Source organism: Typopeltis vanoorti, chromosome 18 (genome assembly GCF_054136105.1).
Source record: "Typopeltis vanoorti isolate ZY-2024b chromosome 18, IOZ_Tvanoo_1.0, whole genome shotgun sequence".
NCBI classification, from domain to species: domain Eukaryota; kingdom Metazoa; phylum Arthropoda; class Arachnida; order Uropygi; family Thelyphonidae; genus Typopeltis; species Typopeltis vanoorti.
In genome coordinates, this window is record NC_143566.1 from 105,462,472 (window position 1) to 105,480,191 (window position 17,720).

Sequence of the window (17,720 nt, forward strand, 5' to 3'; positions counted from 1 at the left end):
TACCTCAGACAGTATGTAACAGTATGTGAGATGAATGAATAAAGAGATTAAGCATGCGATACAGAGAAAAAGGGCATTGTGGAGGTAGCATAAGAGAAGTGGAAATAAACAATTCCATGAGATCTACAAAGACCAAGCAAGGAGGGTGACTTGGTTGGTGAGGGTAGCTAAAGAGAGGTATGAAGAGCAGTTGGCTAATGAAGCAAAAAAAGAATCCTAAGGAGTTCTTTCAATATGTAGCCAGCAAAAGAAAGAATAACTATGGAAGGATGACATCGATTGGAGAAAATGATATAAAGACAGCTGATGCAGAATATGTAATTGACATACTTAATGAGCAGTTCATAAAGATCTTTCACTCTTGTGAATGTGACTTCATGGAGGGGATTGAGAACAGTTGATGATGGGAAGGACAGACTGACTGTAGGTGAGCAAGAGGTGTATGGGAGTTGAGTAAACTAGATGTTAATAAGGCTGTGGGACTTGATAATATATTACCACGTATTCTGAAAGAATGTGCCAGAGAGTTGACACCTGCCCTGACATATTTTTTTAATATGAGTCTTGCACTCGGTCAAGTTCCTAAAGAGTAGAAGGAGGGTAAGATTGTGCCACTTCATAAAGGAGATGATCGAACTCAAGCATCAAACTATAGACGTATCTGTGTGTCAGGTGTTGTGGTTAAGTTGCTAGAGAAGCTTGTGAGAACTAGGATCCAGAGTTAGTTGATAACAATGGTATTACCTTTGATGGAGAGCATGGATTTGCTAAAGGGAGGTCATGTTTTAGTAATCTGCTTACTTATTACAATAAAGTGACTGCTTCCTTGGACAGAGGAAAAGGATACACAGTAATATACTTGGATTTCGCAAAGGCTTTTGATAGAGTACCTCATGATAGGTTGACAGTCAAACTAGAACAGATGGGGTTGGATATTAGATTGGTGCATTGGATTTGAGACTGGCTATCTGATAGGTATCAATAAACTGTGTATCGGGGAGCGATATCCAGGAAAATAAAGTCACTAGTGGAGTGCCTCAGGGGTCTGTTTTAGGCCCATTGCTGTTTAACTTGTATATTAATTATATAGGTGAAGATTTGGATGGAGATATTCAGTTGTTTGCAGATGATGCAAAGTTGGGACAATATTTGGAAAACAAAGATGGGATACAGAATTTATGCTTCGTGAGAATATATTGTTGGAGGTAGAGGAAATAAGAGATCTGGGGGTGATAGTGGATAAGGATCTAAAATTTAGGGTACACATTGCCAAAATTGTGAAGACAACACAAAGACTTCTGGGAATGATGCGGAGGACACTGACGTGCAGTAGGGAGATTCTTGTTCCATTGTATAAGGTTTTGATTATGCCACACATGTGCCCAGATTTGGACACTGGGTTTTCAGAAGGATGAAGAGATGTCGGAAAGGGTCCAAAGGAGACTGACTAAGGTAGTTTCTGATCTCTGGAATGTCGAGTGTGAGGAAAGATTGAGAAGATGTAATTTGCAGAGTCTGGTGGACAGGAGGAAGAGTGGAGATATGATAGAGACCTACAAGTTGGTAAGGGGTAGTTATAGGATCAATGCTGGCTATGTTCTACAGAAAATAGTGGGATATCGGAGAAGAACCAGAGGTCATCCCTGGAAACTGTATAAAGAGGGTGTGAGTAGGGGAATGAGAGGCAGGTTTATTTGTGCAGTATTGTAAATGATTGGAATGCCTTGCCTGAGAGTGTGGTGTCTGCAGGGAGTTTGAATGTGTTTAAGACCCAGTATGATGAGCTGTGTGTGAGATAAAAGGACCTCCTAGATGAGTCTTTGACTCCATGAGGTCTTGGGGTGGTAATAATAATAATAATAATAATAATAATAAACCACACTTTGATATCTGTCTATCAGCTACCCTATAACCCAAATCACCTGATTAACATTGATCCCATTTGATCCAATTTTTGCAAAAGAGTCCTATGTGGAATCTTGTCAAATGCTTTTGCAAAGTCTACAACAATGAGTAGCCATTTCCCTTATACAACTCCATTATCACTTGATCATAAAAAGTAACCAAACAAAAAATTAGACGACAACCACAGTAATTAACTTTAATGAAATGAAAGTACAAATATTTCGTACTGAACATAACAGTACATCATCAGTGTGTAGAAACAAGCAAATCAAAGGAACCGGAATACTACCAAATACATACAGCAGTCGGTGGTTTACCAATTAAAAACTGTTGCCGTGGGCTAGAAATTAATATTAATAAATAATATTATTAAAGATATTATTTAAAACTATTTTTGATGGTTAGATAAGATAAGAATCTCCAAACTTTTGGGAGAGAGAGAGAGAGAGAGACAATCGTTCCGATTCAGATTTGGCCAATGTAAAAGGACTTCGCAACTTTCATTGAAAAAGCATTCATATTTAAACCTTCTTCTATGGAGAAGATGAGCTTCATCCTACTCGATACTGTGTTTAGTGTCAATACTATGTTGTGCCATACCAGACTTTTGAGATTTCATGTATTCAATATAATATTGATGGTCATTAATTCTTTTTTCCACAGAATGGCCTGTTAGCCCAAAGTATGTTAGATTACATTCACATGGTACGATTGTCTCTCTCTCTCTCTCTCTCTCTGTCTCTCCCAGGAGTTCGGGAGATTCGTATCTTATCTGACCATCAAAAATAGTTTAAAATAATATTTTAATAATATTATTTATTAATATTAATTTCTAGCATGTGGCTGCAGTTTTTAATTGGTAAACCACTGATTGCTGTATGTACTTTGTATTCTCATTTCTTGATTTGCTTGTTTCTACACATTGATGATGAACTGCTATTTTTCAGTATGAAATATCTGTACTTTCATTTCATTAAAGTTAATTACTGTGGTTATTGTGTAATTTATTGTTTATAGTCATGCCACAGGTACCTTTAAAAATTAGATTAAAAAGTAACCAAATTACTAAAGCTAGACCTAACCTTTGCAAAATCATGTTGTCCTTTATTATGATTATTCTTCTTCTTATTATTATGGGCAACTCCAAGGAGTCCTTAGACTCATTGAGGAAGGCCCTAGACATCATGTCAAGAACTATTCAGCATTTGCACGGTATCTATCATACTTTGCTTTGAACTCATTCATAGTCATGGCACCCACAACAGACTCTGGCAACTTATTCCACTCATTCACTACGCTCCAAATAAAAAACCTAGTTCAATGCCCTTACTAAGTTTCTAATGCCCTTACTACACTCTTGCTCAGTTTCTATGGATGGTCCCCTAGTTCTTCCACTACTTTATAATACCCCATGTGTTCTTAAACAGGTGTAGTGTTATAGAGTATCATATTCCTATCCAACCAGTCTTGAAATTTGTCTTTCATTAATTTCTCCAAAACTTTAATCCACCACTCTTGAGATACTGATTGGCCTATAATTTGCCACTTTGGTGTTTGAAACACAACAAACGTGTTTCAAAGACATAAACCTAAACCCTAAAATGACTTAGTCTTTTATATGCTTTTCAAGATCCAATATTTTATTTATATATTTATTTTTTATGTCAATCCTATCCACAAAAAGTAGAAATCCATCATTGGTTGGTATATTGGTATTGTTAGCTAATAAGAGAATCTGTTTCTATAGCGATTGAACATTGCCTTTTATCATCTGCCTAGCAAGCAGAATGGTTGCTGAAGAGTTATAGAAAAAGCAGAGTGATGTTTTAGTACAGTGTTCACAGTGAGATTTGAACTTGCATTCACATGGTAACAAATTATAACAAATATGTTATATTCATTCCAGTTTCTTGTTTACCAGTTTCTTATTTATACGCTAAAATAATTATCTTATCTTTTTGTTTTTTTTAAAGGTGATGTTGTGGGGGCACCATTTCCAAATGATCTGAAGAATCCAGTAGATGTGTCATCCCTACGTATGTCTCCTGCAGTGAAGTCTGGTGATCATATTATGTTTAATTTTGCATACAATCTCTATACTCTTATCTATCTTCGTTTGACCAATCAGCTGAAGCCAGATGTCATGAAAGCCATGCTGAAATATTTAAATCAAGGTAAGCAAAGAATTCATTATTAAGAACATGCATGATACCAATGAAAATTTATTTTGTAAATGATGTATAATCAAAATATTGCAAAAGTTGGTCAAAGACAAAATTCAAGAATAGATGAATGGGAATATCATACGTTATGAATGGCAGGTCACAGCGTAGTAATGTACTCGTTTTTTATATTAAAGTGGCAGCTATGTTACATAAAGAGAGAATGACTTCATGATAGTAACGATTCTGCTGGACTTTGCAAAGGAATTTGACTAAATAGACGTGGATAGGCTTATGTGTTCATCCGACATGTTGTAATAGGTTTCACGGTAGTATGATAAGAACACAGATGGGTAAGAAAATAACTATTTATTAACTTAAAAGCTAATATTTCGCTGGTATTATATCCAGCATCTTCAGAGCACACAACACAAAGTTTGTTACAAATGCAAGACAACCACAATCCGGTGTAACAGTGGGGCTAATATAAGTAATTGCAGCATTTGAATGTCACAACAGTGAATAAAGAAAATAGTCACAGTGAATAAAAACTAAAGTCCTAATATGGCGCCATCTAGGTTAAAAAAAAAAAAAAAAAGGTTCAAAGTTTTGAAATAGTAGTCCAAATAATAGGCTTAGAAAGTTTGAAAAAAATAAAAGTAATAAATATTAATTTGGTCTTAGGATGACTGTTTCCCAAATCTTTGGTAGATTTATACAGCCATACTTGTTCTCCCCGAGTTTCTAAAATATCTTGATCAACGAGGCCAAACATGGCTGGCCGCCCTTTTCTCAAAAATTATAATGACTGGAAAACTACCAAGTCTGTGGTAGGAAGCCAAAATAATTGCCATGCCTACACCAGGGAAAGATTCAAATGATATCAAAAATCTGTGACCTATCTCCTTGCTTTGCTGCATTTTTAATTCTTTGAAAGAATTCTCCTTAAAAGAATTTCAACACTCATTAAAAGAGCACCCCGATTGAACAAGCTGGCTTCAAGCCGGGAAGAAGTTGCTGTGACCAGGTCCTGGCCCTGATAACACAGACTGAAGCAGGCTTCCAGAAGAAACTGAAATCTGGAGCCACTTTCATTGACCTAACATCAGCTTATAACATAGTCTGGATCAGGGGCCTCCTCCTAACGCTAGGAAATATTTTAAGATGCAAAAAAACTTTCCAGCTTTTTGAATCCATTCTCTCCAGCAGAAAGATCTGGGTCCATATTGGTGGAAAAAAGAGCAGGCTCAGATTCCTTCACAATGATCTACAACAGGGCTCTGTGTTAGCCCTTTACTCTTTAACATCTATATGTATGACTTACCGTATACCATCTCAAGCAAGTATATGTACGCTGATCCTACATTATTCTACCTCCTTTGCCAACCTGGAATCAACCTTGAACACAGACCTGAACATCCTGGAAGAGTATTTCAAGAAGTGATACTTGAAGCCAAATCCAACAAAAACTGTGTCCACAGTATTTCACCTGAACAATGCAGAGGCAAACCAACACCTCAACCTTTCTTTTTGTGGGAAAAAACATGAGCCTCACACGAAATACCTTGGAGTAAGCCTGGACAGAAGCCTAACCTATAAAAGGCACATCACCAACCTGTCCAACCAAATTAAAATGAGAAACAACATAATTTCAAGACTTGCTGGAACAACCTGGGGTTATGGTGCAGAAGAATTCCTAAGGTCATTGGCACTAGCCCTCACATTCTCTGCAGCAGAATATTGTGCACCTGTCTGGGAAGGAATGCGCACACTAACATTATAGACACCTAGCTAAATTCTATCATGTGCACAATTAGTGGGACAGTGAGAAGCACCCCTCTCTCTCTCCTGGCTGCCTATCCTATCTAACATTGCTCCACCAAACATACGGAGAAGACAAGCCTCGATTAAAGAATTTAATAAAGCAATGAGCAACCCACTCCTGCCCCTGCACCAGACTCTCATAAATCCACATGGTCTTTGCCTAAAATCTAGAAAGCCTTTCTGGTCCATGGACGAACTCTCTTCAGCTGCCCTGCCATCAAAGCCTGACATGTGGAGAGAATACTGGTCCAACAATCTTCCAACAAATGGCTTCCTGGTAGAAGATCCCTCTGCTTCACAGCCTGGTACAGGATCAGAACTAACCAGGGTAGATGTGGCTACCTACTATATAAATGGAGGCTGTTAGACCACCCTTATTGTGATTGTTCTCCAGTAGCTCAGAAGATTATGCATATTGTGAATGACTGCCCAAGGCCAATTTCATGGTGGTGGCCTACAGGAGATCCACAAGGATGATGGATGAGACCTTGGATTGGCTTTCCAGACGGCACATTGATCTGTAGAAATAAGGTCAGTTTCAAAAGGAATTATTATTATTATTATTATTATTATTATTATTATTATTATTTTGGGCTACTCCAGGGAGTCCTTAGACTCATCGAGGGAGGCCCTAAACATCATGTCCACACAACTATTCAACATTTTCACAGTATCTATCATACCTTGTCTTGAACTCGCTCACTGTCATAGCACCCACAACAGACTCTGGCAGCTTATTCCACTCATTTACCACTCTAAAGTAAAGAACCCAGCTCTAACCCCCCTGCTAACCACACTCTTTCCCAGCTTCCATAGGTGTCCCCTAGTTCTCCCACCACCAGTCCTGATCTCAAAAATATCTTCTAAATTAATCCTATGGAATCCTTTTAGCAATTTGAATGTCTCAATCATATCTCCCCTTTTCCGCCTATCAACTAGTTTCTGCAACCCACAAATATTCAACCTATTCTCATATGGTTCATTTCATAGACCTGCTATCATTCCAAAAATGGAATGATAGCAGGTCTATCATGCTAAAATCCAAAGAAAAAAGACTCAAACAAAGACCAAAACGTAGATGGATTCAGTCTGTATTTTGTTTGTTTCACTTACTGAATAAAGTGTCTTTTGTGGAAATCCCACAAAGATGACATTTTAACAATCAGGTTAACAGTGAATGTTATGGTATGTCTTTGAATTATCTTTGCAACACAACTGAAGATTACACAAGTGTATAAAATTACAGCAGCTGTTTTATATGAATGCAAGTCTTGCTTGTGATAGCCTTAGTATTTTTTAAAATAATTTATTTATTTTTGTTGTTGACATTTATAAGTAGTAATTATTGAAGCGCTGATTCAGTTGTGCTTTTTGTTTATTTTCATCTTTTAATGGGGTAGAGTTCTGTGGTTTAATATTTTAATCATGTTTTAAATGAATTTACTTACATTTAGTTTGTTATAGTCTTTATATAAGTCTAATATTGGAGATTTTATTTAACTGTAGTTCATTAACTTGGCTCTGATCACTATCATGATAGTGTGAGTAGCACTGAATGAGCAAGTGGTCTCCATGTTCTTGATTAGTGCTGCAGCAAGGAAATCTTCCGCTTCCATCCCAAACATCCACTCATCCCCCTGTATTTTAAATGCTCCATATTGTCCTTATGAATATGTTATGCCATTACAGCAGGAAGACATATAATGAATTCAACAGTAAGGAATTCTGCTTACCTATGTATGTATATTTAAGTCTCCACCCTTCCCCTTTAAAAAAAAAAATCCCTTAAGTAGCTGCTGGGTAAAGTATATGTTCCTCAAGAATCCAGGATAACTGTAATCTATATTTATTCATTTATACATTCATTGCTTACCAAGCATTTGCATTCTATAGAATGCATGTTCATTAGAATTTCAATTATCTTTAGAAAACTTGACAGTCCAAATAACACTTTTTTTAATAACTGTTTCTGATATTTATTATTATTTTATTATTAATATTATTATTATTATTATTATTTTACAGCTTATGTTCATGAATCTGTATTTTATAAAGATGGAGGTTTTACCATGTTCAAGCAAGAGCCAAGTGTATGGTAAGTTTTATATTCTAATGCTGAATGACTAGGATTCTTGTAGATAAGCTTATATGTTGGTTATTATGCATAGTTTTAATTTTTTAGAAAATAATAATGTATACTAGAATATTAATTATAAAAAACTTTAAATAACACCTTCTTATATTTCTGCAATGTTACATTGCCATCATAAGGGATTGCAAAAAATAATAATATGTGCACGCAGGCACCAATACTGAGCAAATAAGGTGAATAAAGGCAACAGAAGTTTGGGCCTATAGTCCTAAACAGTGTCCCTAGTGGGCTAAATTGGATTGTCTTGGCCATTGAACTGATAATGTATACTTAAAATGTATACTTCCCAAATTTGGGGCAGTCTCATGCATCTAATTTATTGAGGTCTGGAAAGTTTTTCAGAGCTTAAGCAGATTCGAGGAATAGTCTATCATACTTGTATTTGCTGCGATGTAATTGAGTGACCTTCTGCTAGCATTGCTTTGGACACCCACCACGGGATATGCTAGAAGAAGGCCACTCTATTACACCATCATAAATATAAATCAATACACCAAATAAATATAAATCAAGTCATGATGAGATGATTATAGAATGAAAATAACTGATTTTATTTATAGATTTGGTGTTATGATTTTAGTGAAGCATTCATCATTAATTATATTATTAATGTTTATATTATATTTATATTATTACTACCTTTCCTGTCAACAGTTTTCCTCCAAATGAGTCCCTTATTTGCCAGGATTTCAATATTGTCAGATCTTAGGTTTCATTCCTCTGAAACACTTCTAACTGCATCAATCCACCTACATTTTTGCTTTCCTCTGATTTGAAAGGATTTTTGTGGATTTGAAATCCACATCTGCTTTGCTAACCTCTCACATTCTGTTTAGGTGACAATATCACCATAGATTAGCTCTGCTCACATATTCCTGAATTCTAATTATTATTAATATTAATATCTGACTTCCATAGTGTCAAAGGACTCATTGTGGGAGGTCTATATTCTCTCATGCCAAAAGATCATCAAGCTGTGCCTTGAACCCATTCATAGTTTCTGCACTCACCACACTTTTAGGCAATGCATTCCACTCACCAGTCACTCTCCACACAGAGAACCTGCTTATTCCCTGCTCACACCCTCCTTATACAATTTCCATAGATTCCATGGATGGTCTCTTGTTCAATCTCTGCCTACTCTACTCTGTGAAATATTTTCTCCAAATTAATTAGGTAATAACCCTTCACAAACTTATTGTCTCTATTAAAATCCCTCTCTTCTTCTTCTTCTTTTTCTTATTATTATTTGACACCTTCAGGGAGTTCAAAGACTCACCGAGGGAGAGCACCTGCTCTACAACTCTGTCTCCACCACTCAATCCACCAACTGACCGCAACTACACCAATGCTATTTACCACCAATCACCACTACCACTAGTATTTCCACAGACAATCATGAACATCCATGCCCGGGATTCGAACCCACAGACTTTTTGCTGGAGAGCAGATATGCTAACAACTTAGCCAACCAGCCAGCAACATTCTTCTATTCACAAGGCTCTGTTAATTGAGTTCCCTCAATCTCTTCTCATATCTGACATCCCATAGACCTGACACTAACTTAGTAAACCTTCTCTAGACCTTCTCCAATACATCCTTATTCTCCTGAAAACCAGGCAACCAAATCTGTCTACAGTAGTCCATATGTGGCTGGTTCAAAGCCTTATACAAGGGAACCATAACTTTTTTTTTTTTTGCTTCTGCATGTATGTCAATGTACTCTTCATTATTGCCATAATCCATTGGTATGTTTTTACAATTTAGCAATGTGACCCTAAACTTCAAGTCTCTGTCCACCAATACACCTAGATCATCTTCTCTACCTCCTTAAAATTTTCTCCATGAATCTCCTGCAAGGCCACAACAATTTACATTTTCTTGGATGGAAAGTCAGGAAGGGATTCTCATAGCCCTTCCCAACTTTCCATCATTGGGTCACAATATCATTAAATGCAAGTTAAACAATACTGGTATCAAAACAGATCCCTGCGGCACTCTACTAGTGACCTCCCTCTTTTGGGATACCACTCCTCCATATACAACCTGCTACTACATGTCCAACAGCCAATCAGCTGTCAAACTTACCAGTCTATTATCTAATCCAATCTATTCCAGTTTTGCTACTAGCTTGTCTTGTGGCTGTCTATCAAAGGCCTTTGAAAAATCCAAGTACACCACCATACATGCATCTCCTTGATCAAGTGAATTTGTCACCTTGTTGTAATATGTAAACAGATTGCTGAAAAATGACTTCCCCCCATTATAAAGAATATTGCTATTAACAATCTATAATTTGCAGCTTTAGTCTTACTTCCCCCCCCCCTTTTGTGAATTGTACAATTTTTCCCACCTTCCATCTGTTTGGGACTTGCCTTGTTGCAAGACTCGTGTTAAATAGTTGTGCCGCAGGTGCCATTTAATTCCACAGGGTATTCCCTCATAATTATACTGCGATATACTGCCAAATCCTATTCCTTATTAACATCAAGTTTACTTAATTCCTCATATGCTTTCTGCTCATTCACCACCAGTCTCTCCTCCTCCATATCCTCTACACTGTAGCTTCTCCTGATGTTGCCTTCACTTCAGGTTCCTTCCTAATATCTTTCATTTTAATACAATTCTGTCATTGATGCAATCCATTCACTTACCTAATTTTTCTCTGAACTTTCATATCTACAGTGTATAGTTTTTGATCAACAGTTTCAGTAGTGACCCAGCTCTTAGATCCATAACGTAAAATTGGTTTGAACACTGCCTTGTATATTGCTAATTTAATGTTTTGACCAATTTCTCTCCTATTCCATATAGATTTGAATAAATCTATATGACTTCCCACAAACAGCTTTTAATTCTATTATCTGTTCTCATATTTAATTTGCCATGTTCACTAAAAATTGTGCCTAGATAGCTGAATCTTTTATTATTCTGTAGTTACTTCATTCAGAATTCAGCTAGTGTTTTCTATGTTTATGCTTAATTTTAATTTTGTTCTTTCTATTGCTGATTGTAAGGCATATTTGTTCCAGCAGTTATTTAGTTTAGTTAAGGAATCCTGCAAACCTCTACTGCAGGATTTTATTTCACTGAATTTATTTCACAGTAAATTATTATGGGTGATTTGAATTATGGCGGTATAGATTGGAATGAAGAGATAGCATTTGGGAATAAGGATAATGAATTTCTTGAGTTCTTCAGAGATAACTATCTCAGGCAGCATGTAAAGGAGGGCACACGAGGATTGAAAATTCTAGACATGATCATTTCATCAGAGGATTAACTGTGAGAGGGGTTTTGTGCTTTCCTCCAGTTGGTGAAAGTGATAATGAAGTTTTTCACCTAGGTTGTGGCTTGTCATGTGCAGACTTGTGAGAAAAGGATATATTGTGGAATTATAAGGCTACGGATTATGATAAGCTTGGGAGACATCTTGGAACTATAACATGGAACGAGGAGTTGAGCAGTGAGGAAATAAATGCTACATGGGAACTGAGAAAGAAATATATAACAGCATCAATGTGTGAATGTATTCTGAAGGCCAAAAGGTTGAATAAGGTAGGTGTAAAATGGGTGAATGTAAAGCTTAAGCATGAGATTCTCTATGGGAGGAGTTATACTGGAGGAAGTAGGGGAGACAAGAGATCTGGGGTTGATGATTGATAGAAACTTGAAATTTAGGGGACATATTGCAAAGGTGGTGAAGGTAACACAGGGGACTGCTGCAGTTATGAGAAGGACACTGACCTGCAGAGATAAGAGGGTTTTCATTCATTCTGTTGTATAAGTCTCTGATCAGACCACACTTAGACTATTGTTCTCAGATTTGGTCCCCAGGATTTGAAGGGGATAAATTAACTGTGGAAAGGATACAAAGACAGATGACAAAGATGGTTTCAGGACTGTACAAGGATAGTTATGAGGATTGGCTGAGGGAATGCAGAGTTGGGTGGATAGAAGAAGGAGAGGTGATATGATTGAGACTTTTAAACTGTTGAGAGGTGGTTACAGGGTTAACACTGGGGAGTTCTTTCGCTTGGTTGAACAGTGGGAAGGAGTGATGACAAAAGGCCATCCCTGGAAGTTATGAAAGGAAACTGTGAGCAAGAGGGTGAGGAGTGGTTTCTTTGCATGGAGGGTGGTTGAACCGTGGAATGCATTGCCTGATGGAGTGGTGAGAGCGAGAACGGTCAATGAGTTTAAGGAGTGGTATGATAGACTTTGTGTTTCTTAGCGGGGCCCCCCCCCTTCGACTTGACAGACTTTATGTTCTTAGGAAGGACCCCCACGAAGAGTCTTTTGACTCAATGGAGGCCTGAATAACAATAATAATAATAATAATAATAATAATAATAATAATAATAATGAAATCTAGAAAAAGAAGGTACTTTGAAGGTACATTATTTATGATTTTGTATTTGGTGTGTGTGTGTGTGTGTGTGTGTGTGAATTTCAGCACTACAGCTGCTGTGTAAATATATTTGTATATGTAAATATACTGCTTATAATATACATTGCAATATGACACTTGACTGTTGTGTTATTTTTGTATGCTTGTATCAATTTCTCAGTATTCCTTTTTCAACATTGCATCTTTATTTTGTGTTATTTTTTCAATTAACTGTTTTTTTCCCTTCTTCCATAGGCTTACTGCTTACTGTGCACGGATATTCCATACTGCTATATATTCAGACTGGGAGAATTATCTTTATATTGATTCCAAAATTATTTCTAATAATATTAAATTTCTTTTAAAATATCAAACACCAGAAGGATCATTTTATGAGACAACTATTCACCCATGGAATCAGAAAATGGATCCAAGAGTATGTGTTTTTTCTCTCTTCATCTTGATACAAAATAAGTTACTATAATAAAGTTTGGTGTCTGTGCATGTAAGAGGAAGATAAATTAAAAACAAAAACAAAACATGAAATAATGTAACTTAACATTAAATAATATGATGCTTTTATAAGTACTTTCTGTGGACAGGAACTTTTGATTAGAAATAGCTAATATAAACAATATTTTTACTTTAGCATTAGATTGGTAGCAAGTGGGACACCCTCCTGGACTTCTCTTTTTTAATAGTTAAACTACTTTCCACGCTTAGGATCCAAATATGTGCTCTGTGTCAGATTTTTAAAAAATCATGTTAGAATGAAGGCTTGCATTCTTCACTACATTCAGAATTTCCACAAAGTATTCATACCTTGGTATATCAGCAAGTATGCAAAGGCAGGTCCCAAACAATCTGCATATTGTCAATGGTTTGAGACAAAAACTCCAGTTTCATTCTTAGCTTACATGCTTCAGTCCACAACAAGTAATAAACACCTATAAAAAAATTTAAATCTGAATTTGAAAGAGAAAAATAAAAAAATGTGCCTCTTGCACAAATAGTGCAGCACTTTCTGGTCCATTGTAAAAGCTGTTGGAGGAGACTTCTGTCTATATTTGTTTCTCTCTCTCTCTCTCTCTCTCTCTCTCTCTCACACACACACACACACACACACACACACACACACACACACACACCCTGATGGCACTACTACAATAAATGGCAAAGATGAACTCAGGTATCATTCTTTTCCTCAATTTCCTTAATAGAAGAGGCCATCAAAACTATGGTTCTAGAGTTTTTAGATTTACCGTGTAAAACTGCAGACCAACTTACAGAATATGTATGACAACTAGTGACAAAGTGGAATATTGAAAAGAAAGTTGTTGCCTGGTCAGTAGATAATACTAATACAAATTTTCGTGGAAGTTCCAGAAGAGGAAAGAACAATGTTTTTCATAAATTGAAATCAAAATTGAATCATACACTGATAGGAGTTGGTTGTTCATCCCATATCATAAATAATGCTATACAATGTGCAGCTGATACATTGCCCATGAGCGTTCAAGCTGTCATCGAAAAATTATATCAGCATTTTTATATCTATACTGTTGGAGTACATACACTCAAAGGTTTTTGTGACTTTTTAAATATTGAGTACAAGAGGTGTTAGGGCACTCAAAAACACGATGGTTGTCTCTGTACCCTGCTCTCAAAAGGATGAATGAGATGTACGAAGTTCTCAAATCATATGTTCTTTCACTTGATAAACCACCATTGCTTCTAAAAAATTTCTTTAGTAATCCAGTTTCAGAGCTAATAGCCATTTCTAGAATGCTGATCTGAAATGTAGTGTAGAGAAATTTCAACAGAGATGAGATAATGATTTTGCAACAAGGAAAGAACAGTCCTTACTGAAGGCATTAATTGAAGATGGACTCATCACTGAAAACAATTATGGTAATTATAAAAATGAATTTTACAACACCTGTATAGAATACATCCAAGAATGGTCTTCTGACACTCTTACTTTTGAAAGTTTGTCTTGGATTTTATTGAAGAATCCAGAAGCCAGTCTCAGTTGGAAAAGTGTGCAGAAAATGTAACAACTATTGAAGAGGCCTGCCCAAACACATAAATCAACGAAACTGAACTGTTTGATGAGGTGATGATCTTGAAAAAGGCAATTACAGAGAAGAAAGAAGAAATTAAAGCAAAATCTACAGGAGAAATTTGGAATGAATTATTCAACAGTGTTGGAGTAAATGAATTAATAAATTTGAAGAAGGTTGTTGAGTTCTTCTGCTGCATTCCTGGCACAAATGCGAGTATTGAAAGACTGTTTTCCCAGATGAACTCCTTATGGACAAACGAAAATAATAGGTTATCTGTAGAAACTGTGAAAGCTATGCTCATTGTTAAAGTGTTTTTCAATAAGGACTGTGTGGAATTTCATAACTTGGTAAAACATAATCATTCTTTACTTGAGAAAATAGTCATCTGAGAAGTATATCACAGGCAAGATCAATTATTTAGTATTGTTTAAAGTTCAATTTTAAGATTGCTATAATTAATTAAATTCTTTTCCCTTTGCTGATGTTCATAAGTAAGAAAAGCAAAAAAATTTTGTTGGTTTATTCAAACTGAAAGTGTCCGGTATTTTTTTCCCAAAAATATATGAACCCTACACATAGTCAATATAACAAACGCAATAATCAGACTACAACACTTTCCCACAGCTTGGAAAATAGCCTACATAACACCTATAAAAAAGCCTGAAATAATCCACAACTCCCCAGAGTTACAGGCCCATCAGTCTACTATCCAGCCTTTGCAAAATTGCAGAGAAAGTAATCCTCTCTAGACTACAAGATGCAACAGAGAAACTTAAAATCATCCCCAATGAACAATTTGGTTTCCGAAAGGAGCACAGTACCACTCAACAAATACACCGCCTGGTAGAACACATCACACTCGGCTTTAATTGGAACCAACACACTGCAGCTGTATTCTTGGATCTAGCAAAGGCATTCGACAAAGTCTGGCACCAGGGCCTACTCTACAAGCTTATAAAAGTCAACATACCCATAACATAAACATCGTAAGGCTGATGAAATCTTATCTCTCAGACAGATACATGCAGATAAAAATCAATGGAATTGTATCATCCAGACGAAAAATCCTGGCAGGTGTACCTCAGGGCTCTCTTCTGTCCCCCCCCCACTCTTCTCTATCTATGGAGCTGATATCCCGCAAAACCCAAGAACAACCATCACAGCCTTATATGCTGATGATACGGCAATACTGACCAGATCTCTCAGCCCCCAAGCTGGCCGTTAAAAGACTACAGGTTAGCATCTCCTTTTTTGAAAAGTGGTTCTTGGACTGGAGGATTCAGGTCAATCAACAGAAAAGTTCAGCTGTGCTTTTTACTGGAAGAAAAGTGCTCATTAATGAAGACATCCAACTTTATGGAAAAAAGATTCTGTGGCAAACAGAAACCAAGTATCTTGGAGTCCAACTGGACAAAAGCAACAGTCACATTAAACTCATCTGCTGCAAGACATCCAGAGCCGTAGCACAGCTTTACCCCATGATCAACCACAGAAGTAAACTTCATGTACAAAATAAACTGCTAATATACAAGATGGTAATACGTCCTATAATCATGTATGCCTCCCTAGCATGGAACCACACCTAACCATCTAATATCCTAAAACTCCAGAGGAGCCAAAATAAGTGCCTACGGATGATTTTGGATGCACCATGGTATATCAGAAACACCCAGATCCACCGAGAGACCAAAATCTCATACATCACCCCCATACTATATGATCTAGCAGAGAAATTTTTCACCAGAGCAATCACTCATCCTACTCCACTGATCAAACAACCCTCAGAGTACGATGAGACAGTCTACAACAAACACAAAAGACCAAAAGCAATCCTGCTCCCAGCTGAAATCAACTAACCATATTGCCCACAAAAGGAGAGCATAAAGCTCAAAACTATCTCATCCAACAGTTCACCTACCCAGACAAAGGAGAATATAAAAGCATATTTGCTTCGCCCATCCAGTCACTAACATTGAATGCTTATGATAAGTGATGAGTTGAGTCCTCTCATAATGGAGAATCTGGAGAGAAGTGGCACTAATGGTTTTGAGAACATATGGCCCGGTGTCGAAGTGAATAACTGAGAGGGTAATGAATAGGAAATGTTTAGGCAGATAAGTTTAGCAAGCGAAAAGTTGAGTGATTGTTATGGGAGATTTTAACTACAGTAATATTAAAGTATGGCATTTGAATGCAGAGTTTCAACGACAAGCCAGAAGAGGCAAGGAAAAATACTTTAATCAGGAATGCCAACAAATAGAAGGCCAAAACAAGAAAGGAAAAACGAGATCTTTTCAAAAAGATCAGAGAACTAACAGGGAAGTTTAGTGCCAAGGTGACAATATTGGAAAGTAAACATAAAGGATATCTTACAGAAGCTGCAGACATCAAAGAAAGATGGAAAGAGTATACAGAAGCCCTTTAAAGCAAGGACTCCAAAATTACTGAGAAATTTGAAGAGGAGGATTATACGCAGGAGAGTGAAATGAGGTGGGCACTGCAACAGCTATCCAGTAAGAAAGCATCAGGAGGAGATGTAATACCCATTGAGCTGCTCAAAGCCCTAGGAGAAGAGGCAGTTAAAATTTTCACAGTTCTATGTCAGCGAATTTGGATCATAACTACATGGCCTAGGGAATGGAAAAAATCAGTTCATATACCTTTATTGAAGAAAGGCGATGCAAGAGAGTGCAAAAATTACAGAACTATAGCACTGATTTCTCATGCAAGTAAAGTCTTACTTAAGATCATTCAGAAAAGACTGGAACCATTCATGAAGAGAGAGAAATGCCAGATGAACAGGCAGGATTTCGAAAAGGCAGAGGAACAAGAGATCAAATCGCCAATGTGAGATGGATAATAGAAAGAACACAGGAATATCACAAGAATGTCTACCTTTGTTTCCTTGACTATAGCAAGGCTTTTGACTCTGTAGATCATGTGAAACTGTGGAATGTGTTAAGAACAATGGGAGTCCCAGAGCATTTCATTATCCTTCTGAGGAATCTTTATTATGAACAAGAAGCTACTGTCCGAACAGATCTTGGAGAAACTGAGTATTTCACAATAGGTAAAGGGATGCGACAAGGATGTATTTTATCTCCGTACCTGTTTAACTTGTACAGCGAATACATTTTAAGAATGGCACTGGAGGAGTCTTCAGTTGGAATTAAAATCGGTGGAAAAAATATTAATAATTTGAGGTATGCAGATGATATCAC

At 36.7% G+C, this 17,720-nt stretch overlaps 1 protein-coding gene across 3 annotated transcripts in view; it reads left to right on the plus strand.

Annotated features, from left to right (window-relative positions):
• LOC150097025 (CD109 antigen-like) overlaps positions 1-17,720 on the plus strand; it is a 623,307-nt gene that overhangs the window by 463,633 nt on the left and 141,954 nt on the right. For all 3 annotated transcript variants that reach the window (XR_016549783.1, XM_090407831.1, XM_090407832.1), the window contains 3 exons: positions 3,879-4,079; positions 7,917-7,986; positions 12,689-12,869. Coding sequence is in view for 2 of the 3 variants with exons in the window: in XM_090407831.1 (XP_090263957.1) it covers positions 3,879-4,079; positions 7,917-7,986; positions 12,689-12,869 (452 nt within the window). In the remaining variant the exon portion in view is untranslated. The remainder of the gene's footprint in view (positions 1-3,878; positions 4,080-7,916; positions 7,987-12,688; positions 12,870-17,720) is intronic.